The 13,245-nt window shown below is 39.0% G+C and overlaps 1 protein-coding gene across 1 annotated transcript in view; it reads right to left on the bottom strand.

Moving 5' to 3' along the window:
- Positions 1–12,970, bottom strand: part of ADGRG2 (adhesion G protein-coupled receptor G2) — a 55,742-nt gene extending 42,772 nt beyond the window's left edge. The window contains exons 1-2 of the mRNA XM_036383585.1: positions 12,924–12,970; positions 1,912–2,030 (exon numbers count right to left, since the gene is read on the bottom strand). Of these exons, the coding sequence (XP_036239478.1) occupies positions 1,912–2,029 (118 nt within the window). The 5' untranslated portion in view covers position 2,030; positions 12,924–12,970. The remainder of the gene's footprint in view (positions 1–1,911; positions 2,031–12,923) is intronic.
- Between the last annotated feature and the right edge of the window lie 275 nt (positions 12,971–13,245).

Genomic DNA, 13,245 nt, shown 5'->3' with positions numbered 1-13,245 from the left:
AGATTCTCTCCGTACATGAGCACCAGTGTTATTTTCCTCATATTACTCATAGCCTCTGGATCAGTATACAGCTGAGCATTAATACAGTCAGGTATTCTCTTGAATAAAAATAGTCACAAGTTTATACGTCTGCACAATCTGGCTTTTAACAAGTAACAGTAGTTATTAACTTCCTTGCAAGTGTTTGCCACCTGTGACACATTTGGCTCACTACAGTCCGCTAAAATGACATCAAAAGACTCTTGTATACTCACGTATTCTATCTGGAGCTCATAACTGTTTTTTATAAAAAGCCTAAAACTCTAAATTTTCTATGTGTGGGTCACTCAATTCTGTTGAATACTTTAAAAATCTGAAGCTAAGTACTGTTTCCCCACAATCAATTTCATCCCTCCTTTTCATTCACAGTCCTATTTGTTTAGCTGGGGATAAACAACATCACCTTATCCAGCATCCTGAGCATCAAAGAGAACACAGAAGTTCTTCCCTCTTCATATTTTTTGGACAACACAAAAATACCTTGATACCTGAGATGAGGAGAGAACTGAGTAGAGATGCTGCTGATACTACTAACTGCTGACAGCCTAAAACCAAAACACCCCAATAAAATAGGGGGGAAACTTAAACACACTCTTGTGTCAGTTTAGCTTTCTTTGATGATTAATGACAGTTTTAAGTGACACAAAGGTGAAAAATGAAATCCCTCTTTGCTCGCTTCCTCAGAACTTTAGATACAGTTAAATTTTCCCTGGAAAAACTCTTCTATGACATCTGTCCATCTGCTGAGCAGCTCTGTCCTTTTGACTATTTAAAGTGCAAGAGGTTAACACCTCTCCATCTTAGCAGCAGGTTTATCACCTGAATCTCAGATTCTGTCTCAATAGAAACATTTTGCAAAAGTCACTGTATCTAGAGAATTAGAGTCAAAATTAGTCTAGTCTGTAACCCATAAAACCTCATTGGTTGTACAATATCATTAAGCAAGCACACTTAAATTAAAAAAAATAAGGCAGTAAATCAGAACTGCAAGTTCTGACTTAGAGTAAAATAACATGCCATGACACAGAAAGAAGGTTCTGAAACTAGCCATTAAGCACACAGCAAAAAACACTCAGATTTTTTTAATACACTAAGCACATTAGTAACAAGTTAAATGCACTGCACATTATTGACATAAGGAAACTGTATGAATGACAAGCACTGTTATCTTTATCAGCTGAGGTCCAGAGCAGTAACAGACTAACCATCAGTTTACAGAAAAAACTGAAATTTTTCAGCCATGAAAAAACACAAATTATTTTACCTCACTTTATTTTACTTAACCTTAGACAAAAGCATCCCTATGTCAGTTTTCCACAAGAACCTTATCAATTTATTTTTCATTTACTGTTACATAAAGAGAATGAACTGCCACATTCAAATACTTTGTTTCTGTTACATGTTTTGGGCCTTACTACCATTTCCTTAGCCATATTCAGAACCACAACCAAGATCAATGCAGATGTTCTACACTCACACACACCCTAAATACTGCAAAGCTCAAAAGATCTTGTGGTGGTTTTGTAAGAGCAGTGTAAAAGATTTAACAACATGTTCTGAAATTAGTAACACTTCCAGCTCAAAAAAACCCCAGTAATAAAATAATTTGTCTTGTTATTACAAATTGTGTTTTGGTTCTCTCCTCATCCACAGCCTAGAAGAAGTACTACCAATGACATTTTATGAAAACATACAAAGCATCCAAAATGCTAAGCACCAAGTGTTTCATTTCTTGTTAGTGACAGTTTTTCCTCTTGTTTTCAAGAGGCAAAAACTTGCCTGGTTGAATATATTCAAAAGTCCTATTCATCAAGTCTAATGGTATTTATTTGGAATACCAACACTAGACCAATCAGGAAAAAATTCTCTTACCTTTGCTTGCTGTAGCCAAGAACAACTGAAGTAAAAGGACTGCTTGAACAATCCTGGATCTCAAGAAAATATCCCGTATTCTGCCAACACAGCAGTGCTGTTTTCCCCAAGCAACCATTCTAGAAGAAACAGATAAATAAATAAACCACAATGACTAGAAAACATGTAGGTGTATGGACATTATGACAAAATATGTTTCCAACATGAGCATAAATCTTCTCAACCCTGTTATACTATTGGGTATATATTGCACAGAAATGCACAGATACTCTGTATATTGCCAAGACACTAAGAGAGAAAGAGATTCCCCTTTGCTGAAAGGAAAAAAAGAAAAAAAAACAAACCCAAAGAAAACCCATCCAAGCTCTAATTCTCCAAAGACTACAAACACATCAGAGCATAGCCATGACTTCTTGCACAAATAAGACTTTCAGCATTTGAAAAACAAATTAACAAACCCCTCCAAAAGATTCGCACACAACATAAAACCCAAACAAAAGCTGACAGAGCAATCATAGAAAGGTTGTCCAAAAGCTTTATTAATCTCAGTAAGTATTTAAGACAGCATCTCTTCAGTCCTTTACCCACACATTCTCTCATGTGACACTTTAACAGCCACAAATCACTGTGGGCAGCAAGTTCATGAACAATATAATGAAAACCTGGTTTGTCCACCTTTCTGTTATAAGAGATACACTTCTAGGAAATATTTTTAAGATCTTTTTTAAAAAAGGTGCATCTAAATATTTTACATGCTGAAAGAAACACTCAAGTGCTTTTTCCTATACAAAAAAGTTTAGATACATAGTGGCAAGTGATTCTGTAGCTGATTATTGAAACATGCAAGCAGTAAACTTTACATATTGAATATCTTTCATGTATCAGCTTCAGGGTGGATCAGAGCATTCTGCCTGACACCAGAAGTTTAACTTGGCCATCACAAATTAGGTGCATGTGCAAGTGCCTTGGTTAGCACTAACACTGCTCACAAACTGCACTGAACTTCTGCTCAGGCTGTGTCAGGTTGCAGTAGCTTCCCTTCTTTTCAGGTACTTGCTAAATGGTGAACTCTTCCAGGAGTTTTATATTTTTTTTAAGGTTGGGGCTAAAATGTAATGTTTTTGAAAGATTCACACAAATGTAAATATTTATTAATTTACAATGGTTACTATGGGCTGAACTCTGCCAGCGAAGTGCCACAGGAATAAACTAAGAAACAGTGAAGTTGCTAAGTAATTGAAACTTCAAAAATTTATTAAACTTATGTGCAAATAAATTATAAACATATAACAACATAACATAGAAACCTAAAGCAAAGGCTTTTTAAAAATAAAGAGCACTGCAACATTGTTGCCAGTGTTTTCAAGAATTGCAACATGCAATACTTCTAATAAAAAAAAAGCTGACAAAATAAATCACATGCTAAAACAATAGTCATACCTAATATACACATTTCTATGCAGGAACAGATCAAAACCAAATAAAAACAAGTAACAAAAGGCCAGAAATGTCAGTGATGGGCTAGCTTTCTAAAGATCCCAGGAAACATGTTCAAACCTGTCCTCAGCCTGCTTCTCTGAACGCCTAAAAATCATGTATTAATAAAGTTGTTCCATCAGCAACCTGAGTAGCAGAATTAAATTAATTATCCTAAGAACCTGATAATGAAAATTGTTGTGCCTAAATATATCTGACAATTTCAAGGACTGTGCATTTACAATGTAATTTTCCTAGGGTTAAAAGAGATGCTCATCCAAAAACTGTTTCCTTTCTTTGTTTACTTACATTTTGCAGTCTAGGCTCAAATTAGGTCATTTCCAAGCAAAACCAAGCTGCGTATCTGTTCTTCTATTTTATGGGGAAATCTTTTGTACACTAAACCACCCATCCATAGTGATGCATTTAGACACCAAAACAAGCAAAATTTCCAGCATCTCTTTTCTCCACTACCTAGACATCAAGAGTTGAAAAGTGAATGGGACGAAGCCCAAAAATACTCAGTGGCACCCACAGATGTAGCCATTGATGCTGGTAAGTAATGAGGCAAGCTGCTTGCTTTGTGCCACATATGATACCGATTGGGAATACTCCTACATTCCCTGCTTTTGTTTTCTCCTTAAGCCTCAGCCCTGCAAACAGATGCACATGAAATGAGCTGACTAGGACAGAGGTTTACTCCTGAACCACCAAGCATGCCTTCTGTTTTGTTTGGCAGAGCTCATTAGACAATGATGTTAGTGTCCCACCCCCAGAAATAAAAACCGCATTACAAAAGCCTAAATTTGAGTACAGGAGCCAAGAAATTCCTGGTACTGACTCCAGCCCTGCCTGAGCACTCTGTAGCCCTGAGGAGTTTGAATGGACCTTCCTCTAACTCTGGCATTTCAGAGGGAGCTTTGTTAATATTTGCCCAGTGTTTAAACAAAAGGCTGTAAAAAATACTTTCTGTACATTTAGGTTTTTGTCTCATCTGGGGTTTTTTGACATTGTACTCACTCCAAGAGATGGGCCTGGCAAAGACAAGTAGGGACAGAGTCAGAGCTTCTTGCTGACTGAACACAGTCACATCAAGAACTCCAAAACTATTCAAAGCTATGAAGGAAAATTAATGATCCCAGGCAAAGCAATAAAATCCAGATAACAGGAATATAAAGTGAAATACTAACACGGTCAGCTCAACTGACTTTTTGCAAGACTTTGAACAGCTACACTAGTTCAAGACTTGTTCCAGTGTTTAGATAAAATATACAATTATAAGAGTTGGGAAAGTAACATTTGTGTTCCTTTATTTTTGCAACAAAGTTGTTTAGACACTACTAAAGAAAAACATGCTGCTGTCTTTGGTACTTTTTTAATTAAAAAAGCAAGATATAAAATAGAATTTCACCATATCTATTCAAATAAAGATCATATGATACATTCCAAAACATTTGGTCATTATGTTCTTCTCAAAATTATTTGAGCCCTTTTCTGTATTAGAATCCTAAATCTTCATTCTTAATGATCCTGAACAGTAATGGAATTGCAGATTTATAGTTGTGAACATTACAGAATTAGGCATAAGGGATTCTTTTCATTTGTTATTAATTTGCTCACGTGTTCAAATGAACATTTGTATTCTTCTTCATAATAGATGAATATAGTGTGACTCAGGGAGCCCAGCATAATTATGCATAGTTTTTGCAGCAGGATGAAAAATTTTCACATGTATATCAAGCAAATCTGATCAAATACAATAGCTACTGAGCCACCCAAGTCTGGGAAAGAATTCTGTGCACAGACTTCAGGTAAAGATGTAACCAGCTGGCTTCATTTTCTCAGTTACAACCAAGTGGTTTTTATTTACAAAGAGCTAAGTGTCTGAAATGACAATATAAAACATTTATTTATGGTCAGCAGAAAAAAATGAAAATTTGGAAAATAGAAATTAAAGGCTCAGGCATAAATCTGTTATGTCCTGTTTGCTCTCCACGAAGAGTGTCTTATTTTGACCAATGACAACCTTGTACCCAGGTCTTACAACATTTCACACCATCTTATTAATTTGAAAGTCAAACTATAATTGAGAGCATTTTTCTTAAAACAAATGAACAAACATATTTTGAAAAATTGGAATTTTTTTGTTTGTCTGTTTTGTTATACAGGTCACAGTTCTGCGTTAATATCACACTCTTTGCAAATTACAGAGGTTAGTGGAAACAAAGACAAGAAGATGGTATAAAAAAGGAGTTTTAATTCCTATCATTAATAATAATTAGCTCATGCCCTGCTATTTCACTTTACTACTTTCCAAGTAGTGCATCCATAGGTGAAATATCAAGACATTTAGCACTTACCTTCAACAACTGCTTGCCTTGCAGTACAGCAGATATATTTTCATAGGACTAAAGCCAAAGAAAGTGAAAAACATAAATACAGCAGTTGTGTTCTGTAACATATTTTGTTACATCATTTTTGGAAAAATTTCACATCCCAATTTCACAATTCATGTTGAAAATACGTATTTTCTGGCAATCTTTAGCATTTAATAAACTATTAGTTCTTTTATGCTAAGGTTTAGCCAGAGCAGGTTCTCACTGCCAATGCATAAACAGCTGGTTACAGAAACTTATGTTGGAAATCATGGCCCAAAACAATCATTCATTTGGTTCCAATCATGCTGTCTACTGCTGCACCTCAAACTGCTTTGTTTAAGCCACACTTATTTCATCCATGGTCTTTGGGTCTCATTCAATCTTCTGTTTTCATCCCCTATTAAGATTGTAGATTTCAATAACAATATTTCCCGAATTTATAGAAGCTACAGCTTAGGAGGAGGATAATAATGAATGGTAAGCTTCTGGCTGCTCTTCTGTGATATTCAGCCTTATTCAAGTCTATACCAGGTGACAAAAGGTTAAAACAAGCAAGAGAAATACATCAAACTGCCCAGGTATGAAAACTTCTTGATGTCTTTCCTTTCAGAATATAAGACTGTAGACTTCTTCTATCAACTCCTTATATTTTCCAGACTGGAACCAAAATGCAGTGAAGTTTTCATGTTATTTTTAATTTTTGGCTGAAGCAACTTAGATGTAATAGGGAGGACGCTTATGTTGGAAACTATTGTGTCACAGTAAATCTTGGCATATACAGAATTTACTGACTTAACAGCAGAAGTAGCACCATTGGGTTCAAAATGCTGCTCCATGGGGGTTTTTTATGTGTTTTTCCAGAAGACAGTAATAGGAATATTATTGTCTGATAATAATTTGGTTTTCAATAATTTTCTCTAGTCTTAATCACATCTGTAAAAACTGTATTCTATATAGTCACCATGTTCATTTAGTCACTTTATGTAAAACACCAGCTTTTTCTAAGACTGTAACAGTAATGTGTTCAAGTTCAAGGACCTTCCTCCTGACATAAATCATTACTGTTTTCAAAGATAGTAAATATTTTACTTCTTTATAAGTTGGCTTACAGTGAGCAACAAGCCACTTAAGCACAGACATCAGTCATCTGCAAAACTCAGCTGGTTGATTGAGTTCTTCAGAGAACTGGAGGATGAACTCTCTGTGAAATACATTCCTTTGTTTAGCCTTTCACTGCTGCAGGATATTATCATTAGAATAACTTTTTAATATATTTTATTTTATAAATGCCCAGCTGTGCAAACCAAGGTCTGCCTTCACTTCAACTCACAGATCTCCCCTTAGATTCATGTAAAAGTGCAAACTTAATCACTTAGGCCTGTGGAGTTGAAGATGCTATTGCATGGCTCTCCATTATGGAACTCAGGGTCAAATAAACCTGCACTTTTGGTACTTAATTCTCTTATACAGCAACTTGTGCTCTATATAGTGCAAAAAAAGGACAGGGGGCAATTTTTGTTTTGTTTTGTTCCCTCTTACCCAGACTAGAAATGTTTCACCTCCTCATATCCAATTGTCACCTGGGAGATGAGCAAGAGACCTTTCTCTAGCTCTTATAAAAGTTTTACACTGTCCAGGAAATCCTTGTCTGCATGATGTATTCCCTCAAGAGCACAGCTTTACTCACACCCTCTATTAATTCCAGAGCAAACGAACAAGCCCTTCACTGACAATGCCTGAGCAGATTTCCTCTTAAAAGAGTTTACAAAGTATTGATGAAGCACAACAAACAGAGATGCAATAAAAGTATTTATGTTTGGCACAAGTCTGATGATTTCAACTTCAGACATGTTGTTTATATTTTCCCTAACACTTTGGGGTATGGAATATATAGCTTTAATGGAGGGGGGAAACAACAAGAAGTGTTCTGCAGAGTAGAAGACCACACAAAGGTTGGCACGTCAGAAAAGATTATAAGAACACTATGCATGCACCTTGAGCCATATAAAAGCAAGAGAAAGGGTATATAGATATATAACCACGAAAAAGTACACAAAAAGTTTTCATAAACCTTTGTATTCAGCTACTAAGATGAATACAAAGATGCAGAAAGAGAGAAGGACAAAGAGTTTTCTAAACCTCAAATATTTGTATCAGTGAACAATTTAAGCAGGCTGTGAGGAGTCAGGTGAGCGCCAGGCATGCCAAAAAAAAGATTGTCCAGCTCATGCTTTCAATTTTCCTACTTTAAAAAAAAAAAAAAAAGAGTTCTGAAAGTTTCATCTTACTGTAAGTGAAGGAAAATAAAAAGTAAATAGTTGTTTCTGCTCAGTTTACACTTTTCTTACCCGATCTCTTTTCCAAGCTCTCTTGGCTTGAATAGCAACACCCTAAAAAAGAAATTATACTGTGATTTCATCCTAAGCTTCACTTCATGGACTTAACAGGTCTCTTGGATCTTGCACTGGGAAATTAAAATTTCTCAGCTAGCTAAGAAGCACAGTATTTGGTGGAGGGTTTTTTTTGAAAGAGGGGGGTGGGGGTGGTTTATAGCAGTCCCTCAGACTCTTTCAGTCAACAGCCCAATGACCAAAACCAACAGCTTGTACCACAGAGATAGAACTCATCACTTTGGAAGGATGGCTGCACTGAGGCAAACATCTTCCAAAGTCCCACTAAAACTCTAATATAGAATATGGCACCACTACCCTACACAGCCTAAGGAAATACAGTCGTGTTGGCACTTCAGTCTCCACATGGGGTAGATATTTAGGGAACCCCTATCAGGACATTCTAGGAAACAGGGTTATGCCAGAACAGCATTCTGGCCTCCTTTAGCACTTCTCCTCCTCAGGGCTCAGTGTAAGTGTCTGCAGAGGAACAAGAGATGGTACCACTGCCCATGTTAGACTACTACAACTGAAACAAGTTAGTGAAGAGCAAACATTCATAAACACTTGAAAGTCATCACACAGGTGAGTAGATGACTTGAAAGCAGCTCCAGAAAAATTTCTTTAAATCTGAACCATTCCTGTGTGCCCCTCCACAAATGTATAAGCTCAAAAAATTACTTTGTACAACTACACTCCAAATGTTTTTTTTCACCATCATCACCTCTATAACAAAGTTATTTGCCTTCTCAGAAATAAACCACAATCACCACATTGCTGACTTGCCAAAACATAGATGGGAGTGAAAAAGGAAAGCATTTTCATCCAACTTATATGAATACATGGACTATGCTATGAATAAATAATGGCGGGACAAAGTCACTTCAAAACATGAAGCCCATCAGAAGCCCATTCAGTCAGTTTCTGTTCATAATTAGTTTGGTGCAAAAGAAACAAAGGTATTCAAAGTCTGCTTGGGAACTTAGAACTTAAACAGGGAATTTAGCAGCATTCACAATCAGGCATGCCCAAATGGCTAATAAATCCAGGCAGAGAGGCACAGTCCTCTTTTCTCTAAAGAAAGGGACTTACTAAGAGAATATTTTGACCATTAAAAGTATCAGTAAAAGATAAGATTTGTTATGTGTTCACAATAACATTTCCAAAATTATCATAATCACATTACTCTTTGTCTTTCTAATTCTACCATTTCTAGAAGTGTCACATCTTGTCAAACATGACAACTTCCAGCAAACCTTCTGATGGATCTCTTAGACCATAACTCCTCAATGATTCCTTTAAGGAACAATAGAAATGAGAAAATAGTGCTTAATTTGTGGGGGGTTGTTCTTTTTGGTAACTAAGGCATCACTTGAGGTACTCATGCAAATTTCACTAAACAAAAATACTGTAATAAATCTTAGTAATTTTCTATAAATTCTACAGATTGAAAAAGTATTTTAAGTAGATTGAGGAACTTTATAAAGTATTTCTTTTCTATCTACTGTCTTATCTAGTATAACTGACATTCTACAGTTTTCTTTTAAAATAAACTAAAATAAACTCATCATGTTACTAACTGTACTTTTTCTCTGAGCTGTTAAGAACACCATATTGAAGCAGCCAGCAGAAGTGGACCTAGAGCAGAGCAACAAAATTACATTTCTATAAGGCACTAGCTTATAGTAGCTGTTGTGAAAAGTAGCTGTTGTGCCAAGCAGTATTTATATTTCTGTGCCACACAACTCATCAATAAAAGAAAGACCAAAAATGCTGAGTCTGGGACTTGAACTTGAACTTCTAAAATCCTGTCTCAGTTCCACTGCACGACACCTGCAATAAAACTGTCCTGAATCTGATGTAGGTAGCACTCACAGGTTGAATACCTGTGGTATAAAACTATTCAGCTCACAGCTGAAGACAAATCCATGTGACTCAGGCAGAGAGGAGTTTGATATGGATTTTTTTTGTCTTTGATTTAATGTCAGCTACAAAAGACCCTTAGTCCATGCTGAGCAACAATAAATTTCAAAGGTATTTTGTCACAAAAGGAATGCAAGAGTCCCAAGTAATTGAGTCCTATTAATTACCATATAGTTATACAAGACCACCTTTTTCATAGAGCAATTATAGAACTTTTCCCAACTGTAACTCCAGGAATCTATGACTGGAAAGAGTAAGACCTTAATAATCATGAATATGTGTCTAACAAACAAAAAATATCAACTCCATTTATGTTCACAAGCTGAGTGGCACCTACCAACAAATTAATATTCTCTAAATCCTTGCATCTGGAAAAGAGCAAAGCTTTTAACTGAACCTAGATATACAAAACCACTAGTAGACTTACCATTTATCATAAAGCTAACATTTCAGGCCAAAAAATATTACTTATTCATGCTATTTTTTACATTGGAGTCTATGAGATTACTTCCATGAGCTACTCTTACTTTGGCCTTCAAATAATCTAATCTAATATTCCACTGAAAACATAAAACTCAAGTGTAGTGGTCAGTTTTAAAGCTAAACTGCATTTGCCAATACCCGTGATCATGTTACATATTAAGAACTAAAAATTGTTCAAATTTAACGAGAGTTATTCTCCCATGAACTCCCAAACTTTCTAAATCTGCCAGCACTCTACAGTCACTAGTGGAAGACCTGACTAAGAGCACTCACAGCACAAAAACTGTAAACGGAATAATTAACTTGAGAATGGGAATCTAGTCCTTCATCTCTCTCCAACTGGCCCTAATCTGAGCCAACTTCTGTTCATGTATTAGAAACAGAAGTTTAACATTAAATTTGGAAGGCACTGAAGAAAAAAGAACGTGCTACAAACTCCTTTTGACTACAGAATTATCTTAAGACACTAAAGTAATAAAGATACCAATAACACTAGCTCACTTGCTAGCATAGTAGAAATGACATAATATTATCTTACAGTGTAAGCAGAAAACTTTGTGGCCCCAATTTGTATCTGAGCAAATTTTGTGTTATCTTACAGTGTAACTAGAAAATTTTGTGGCCCCAATTTGTATCTGAGCAAATTTTGTTGAAGTGCGATTTCTTCCTTGCATCTTCTTTCACAACATTCCACTTCAGAGATTGGTCTTCATCATTAAATTTTATGTGTGCTACCTCAGTGAAGACAAGTACTTGGAGATCCTCCTAAGCAAAGACATGGTTTTTTTGTTCTTTCGTTTAATTCAATAAACACACTACTGGTCACCTAGCAGAGGAACAAATTTTGCTTGTTTCCCCCATGGAAACAGTTACAGAAGTCTGCTTTCCACTTGGGAATACCCTTAAGGTCAAAAGCTTAAGAACAGGAATATCAGCTTGTGCAGTTCTCTTCTGGTGATGATGTACTCTGTTAGCCTGTGCAAACAACAGGGAGGAACATGTTCTGAGTAGGCACACATAACACCAGATTTACTTTTTCAGTACAAATGACAGAACTGAAGACACAACTAATTTGATTTGGGATTGATATCTCTTAGATCTGGAGGTTGTAAACTCTATTTTGGCTCATGTTGAAGCCCATTCCAACACACCTTCAGCATGACTCAAACTGATTTGAGCAGGGAGGTTGGCACAGATGACCCACTGTGGTTCCTCCCCACCTTACCAATTCTATGATTTCATGGAAGTCAAAACCAGCCGAGGCTTACGCAATCACACATTTAATTTGGTGGACAAGCACGTCTTGAACTAGTTTACAAACATTTATTCCCTGTTTCCACATAAATCCATTCAAGAAAATAACACAGTAAAGCAACTGAGTTCAGTACTGTTAGAAGTACTATCCATGAATGATGAAACCTATACATTTCCAAAGCAAAAATAAATTCAGTCAAGAAAGGATGCTTCCAGTCACTTAGCCAGTAAATATGACAAAAAAACCCCAGACAACCTCCCCCACGCGAAATAATTATTGTGCACAAAAGGTGATTCTGAAGACATCACTTTCAGCGATGCAGGCTGTATGCAAAAGAAGCAGGGAAAACTTTCAAGCTGAATATATTCTCTGCACCCGTTCCCACAGAAAATGGGTGTGAGAGCAAACCCCGAGCCGGTCTAGCAATGCTGTCCCAACGGGACACTACCCTGTCTCTCCGTCTATAAACCTCATCCAAACCCCACCAACAGCTCTACAAAAATCGGTCACTTTTTAGACCATTTTCACCATGTTACTAAACGTTTCTCGCCGTTGACTGATTAAGCGCTTCATGCTGGAAAGCTGAAGGAGAGCTTTCCACCAGCAGCACGGAGAGCTGTACCTGGTGAGCGCCGCTCAGGACGCAGCCGGGCCGCGCTGCCCGCAGCCCCTCAGGGCGGCCTCGCCCCTCACCGGCCCGGCGCGAGCCCCAACGGGCCGGGCCCGCCGCGGCACCTCCCCCTCAGCCCCCGGGCCGCGCTGCCCCGGCCGGGCCGGACCCGCAGGGCCAACACAGGGGAGGATCCGTGACTAAGCGGGAGCCGCGGGGCTCGCCCGCGCAGGTCGGAGCTCCCCGACCTGCGCTACTCCACCCACCACCGCCGCCCCCGCGGGACCTCCTCGCCCGAACCCCGCTCGTCCCTCCGGGAAGAGTCGGCGGGAAAGCCCATCCCAAGGGAGCCGCGCACCTCCGCCGCCCGGGCCCGCGGAGTCGCTCACCTCCACCCGGCTCAGGGCGACTCCTATCCCCGCAGCCGCCGCGCTGCCCGTCCCTCCCACCCTCGGGAGCCCGGCCGCCTCTGCTCCCGCAAGCCCGCAGCTGCTCACCTGGCGCCGGGCGACCGCCCGTCCCGTCCGCGCTGTCCCGCCCGTCCCGTCCCGTCTCGTGCTGTGCTGGGCTGGGCTGTGCTGTGCTGGGCTGGCTGGGCTGTGCTGTGCTGTCCCGTCCCGCCCGCCGCGCCGCTCGCTCAGCACTGGGCGCAGCAGGCGCGCCGGCGGCCCCGGCAGCTGGGACAGCCACTGGATGGGGGGCGGAGGCAGGCGAGGGAGGTGCTGCGAAAAGCCGAGGGAAGCCGGCGCGGCGGCGGCCGGCGGAGCTGCGCGGGAGCGGCCCCCGCCGCCCCTCAGCAAGGCGGGCTCGGCGGGCCCG

Source organism: Molothrus ater, chromosome 2, assembly GCF_012460135.2.
Source record: "Molothrus ater isolate BHLD 08-10-18 breed brown headed cowbird chromosome 2, BPBGC_Mater_1.1, whole genome shotgun sequence".
In the NCBI taxonomy this organism is placed as follows: Eukaryota; Metazoa; Chordata; class Aves; order Passeriformes; family Icteridae; genus Molothrus; species Molothrus ater.
This window is presented reverse-complemented; position numbering and strand designations above follow the sequence as displayed.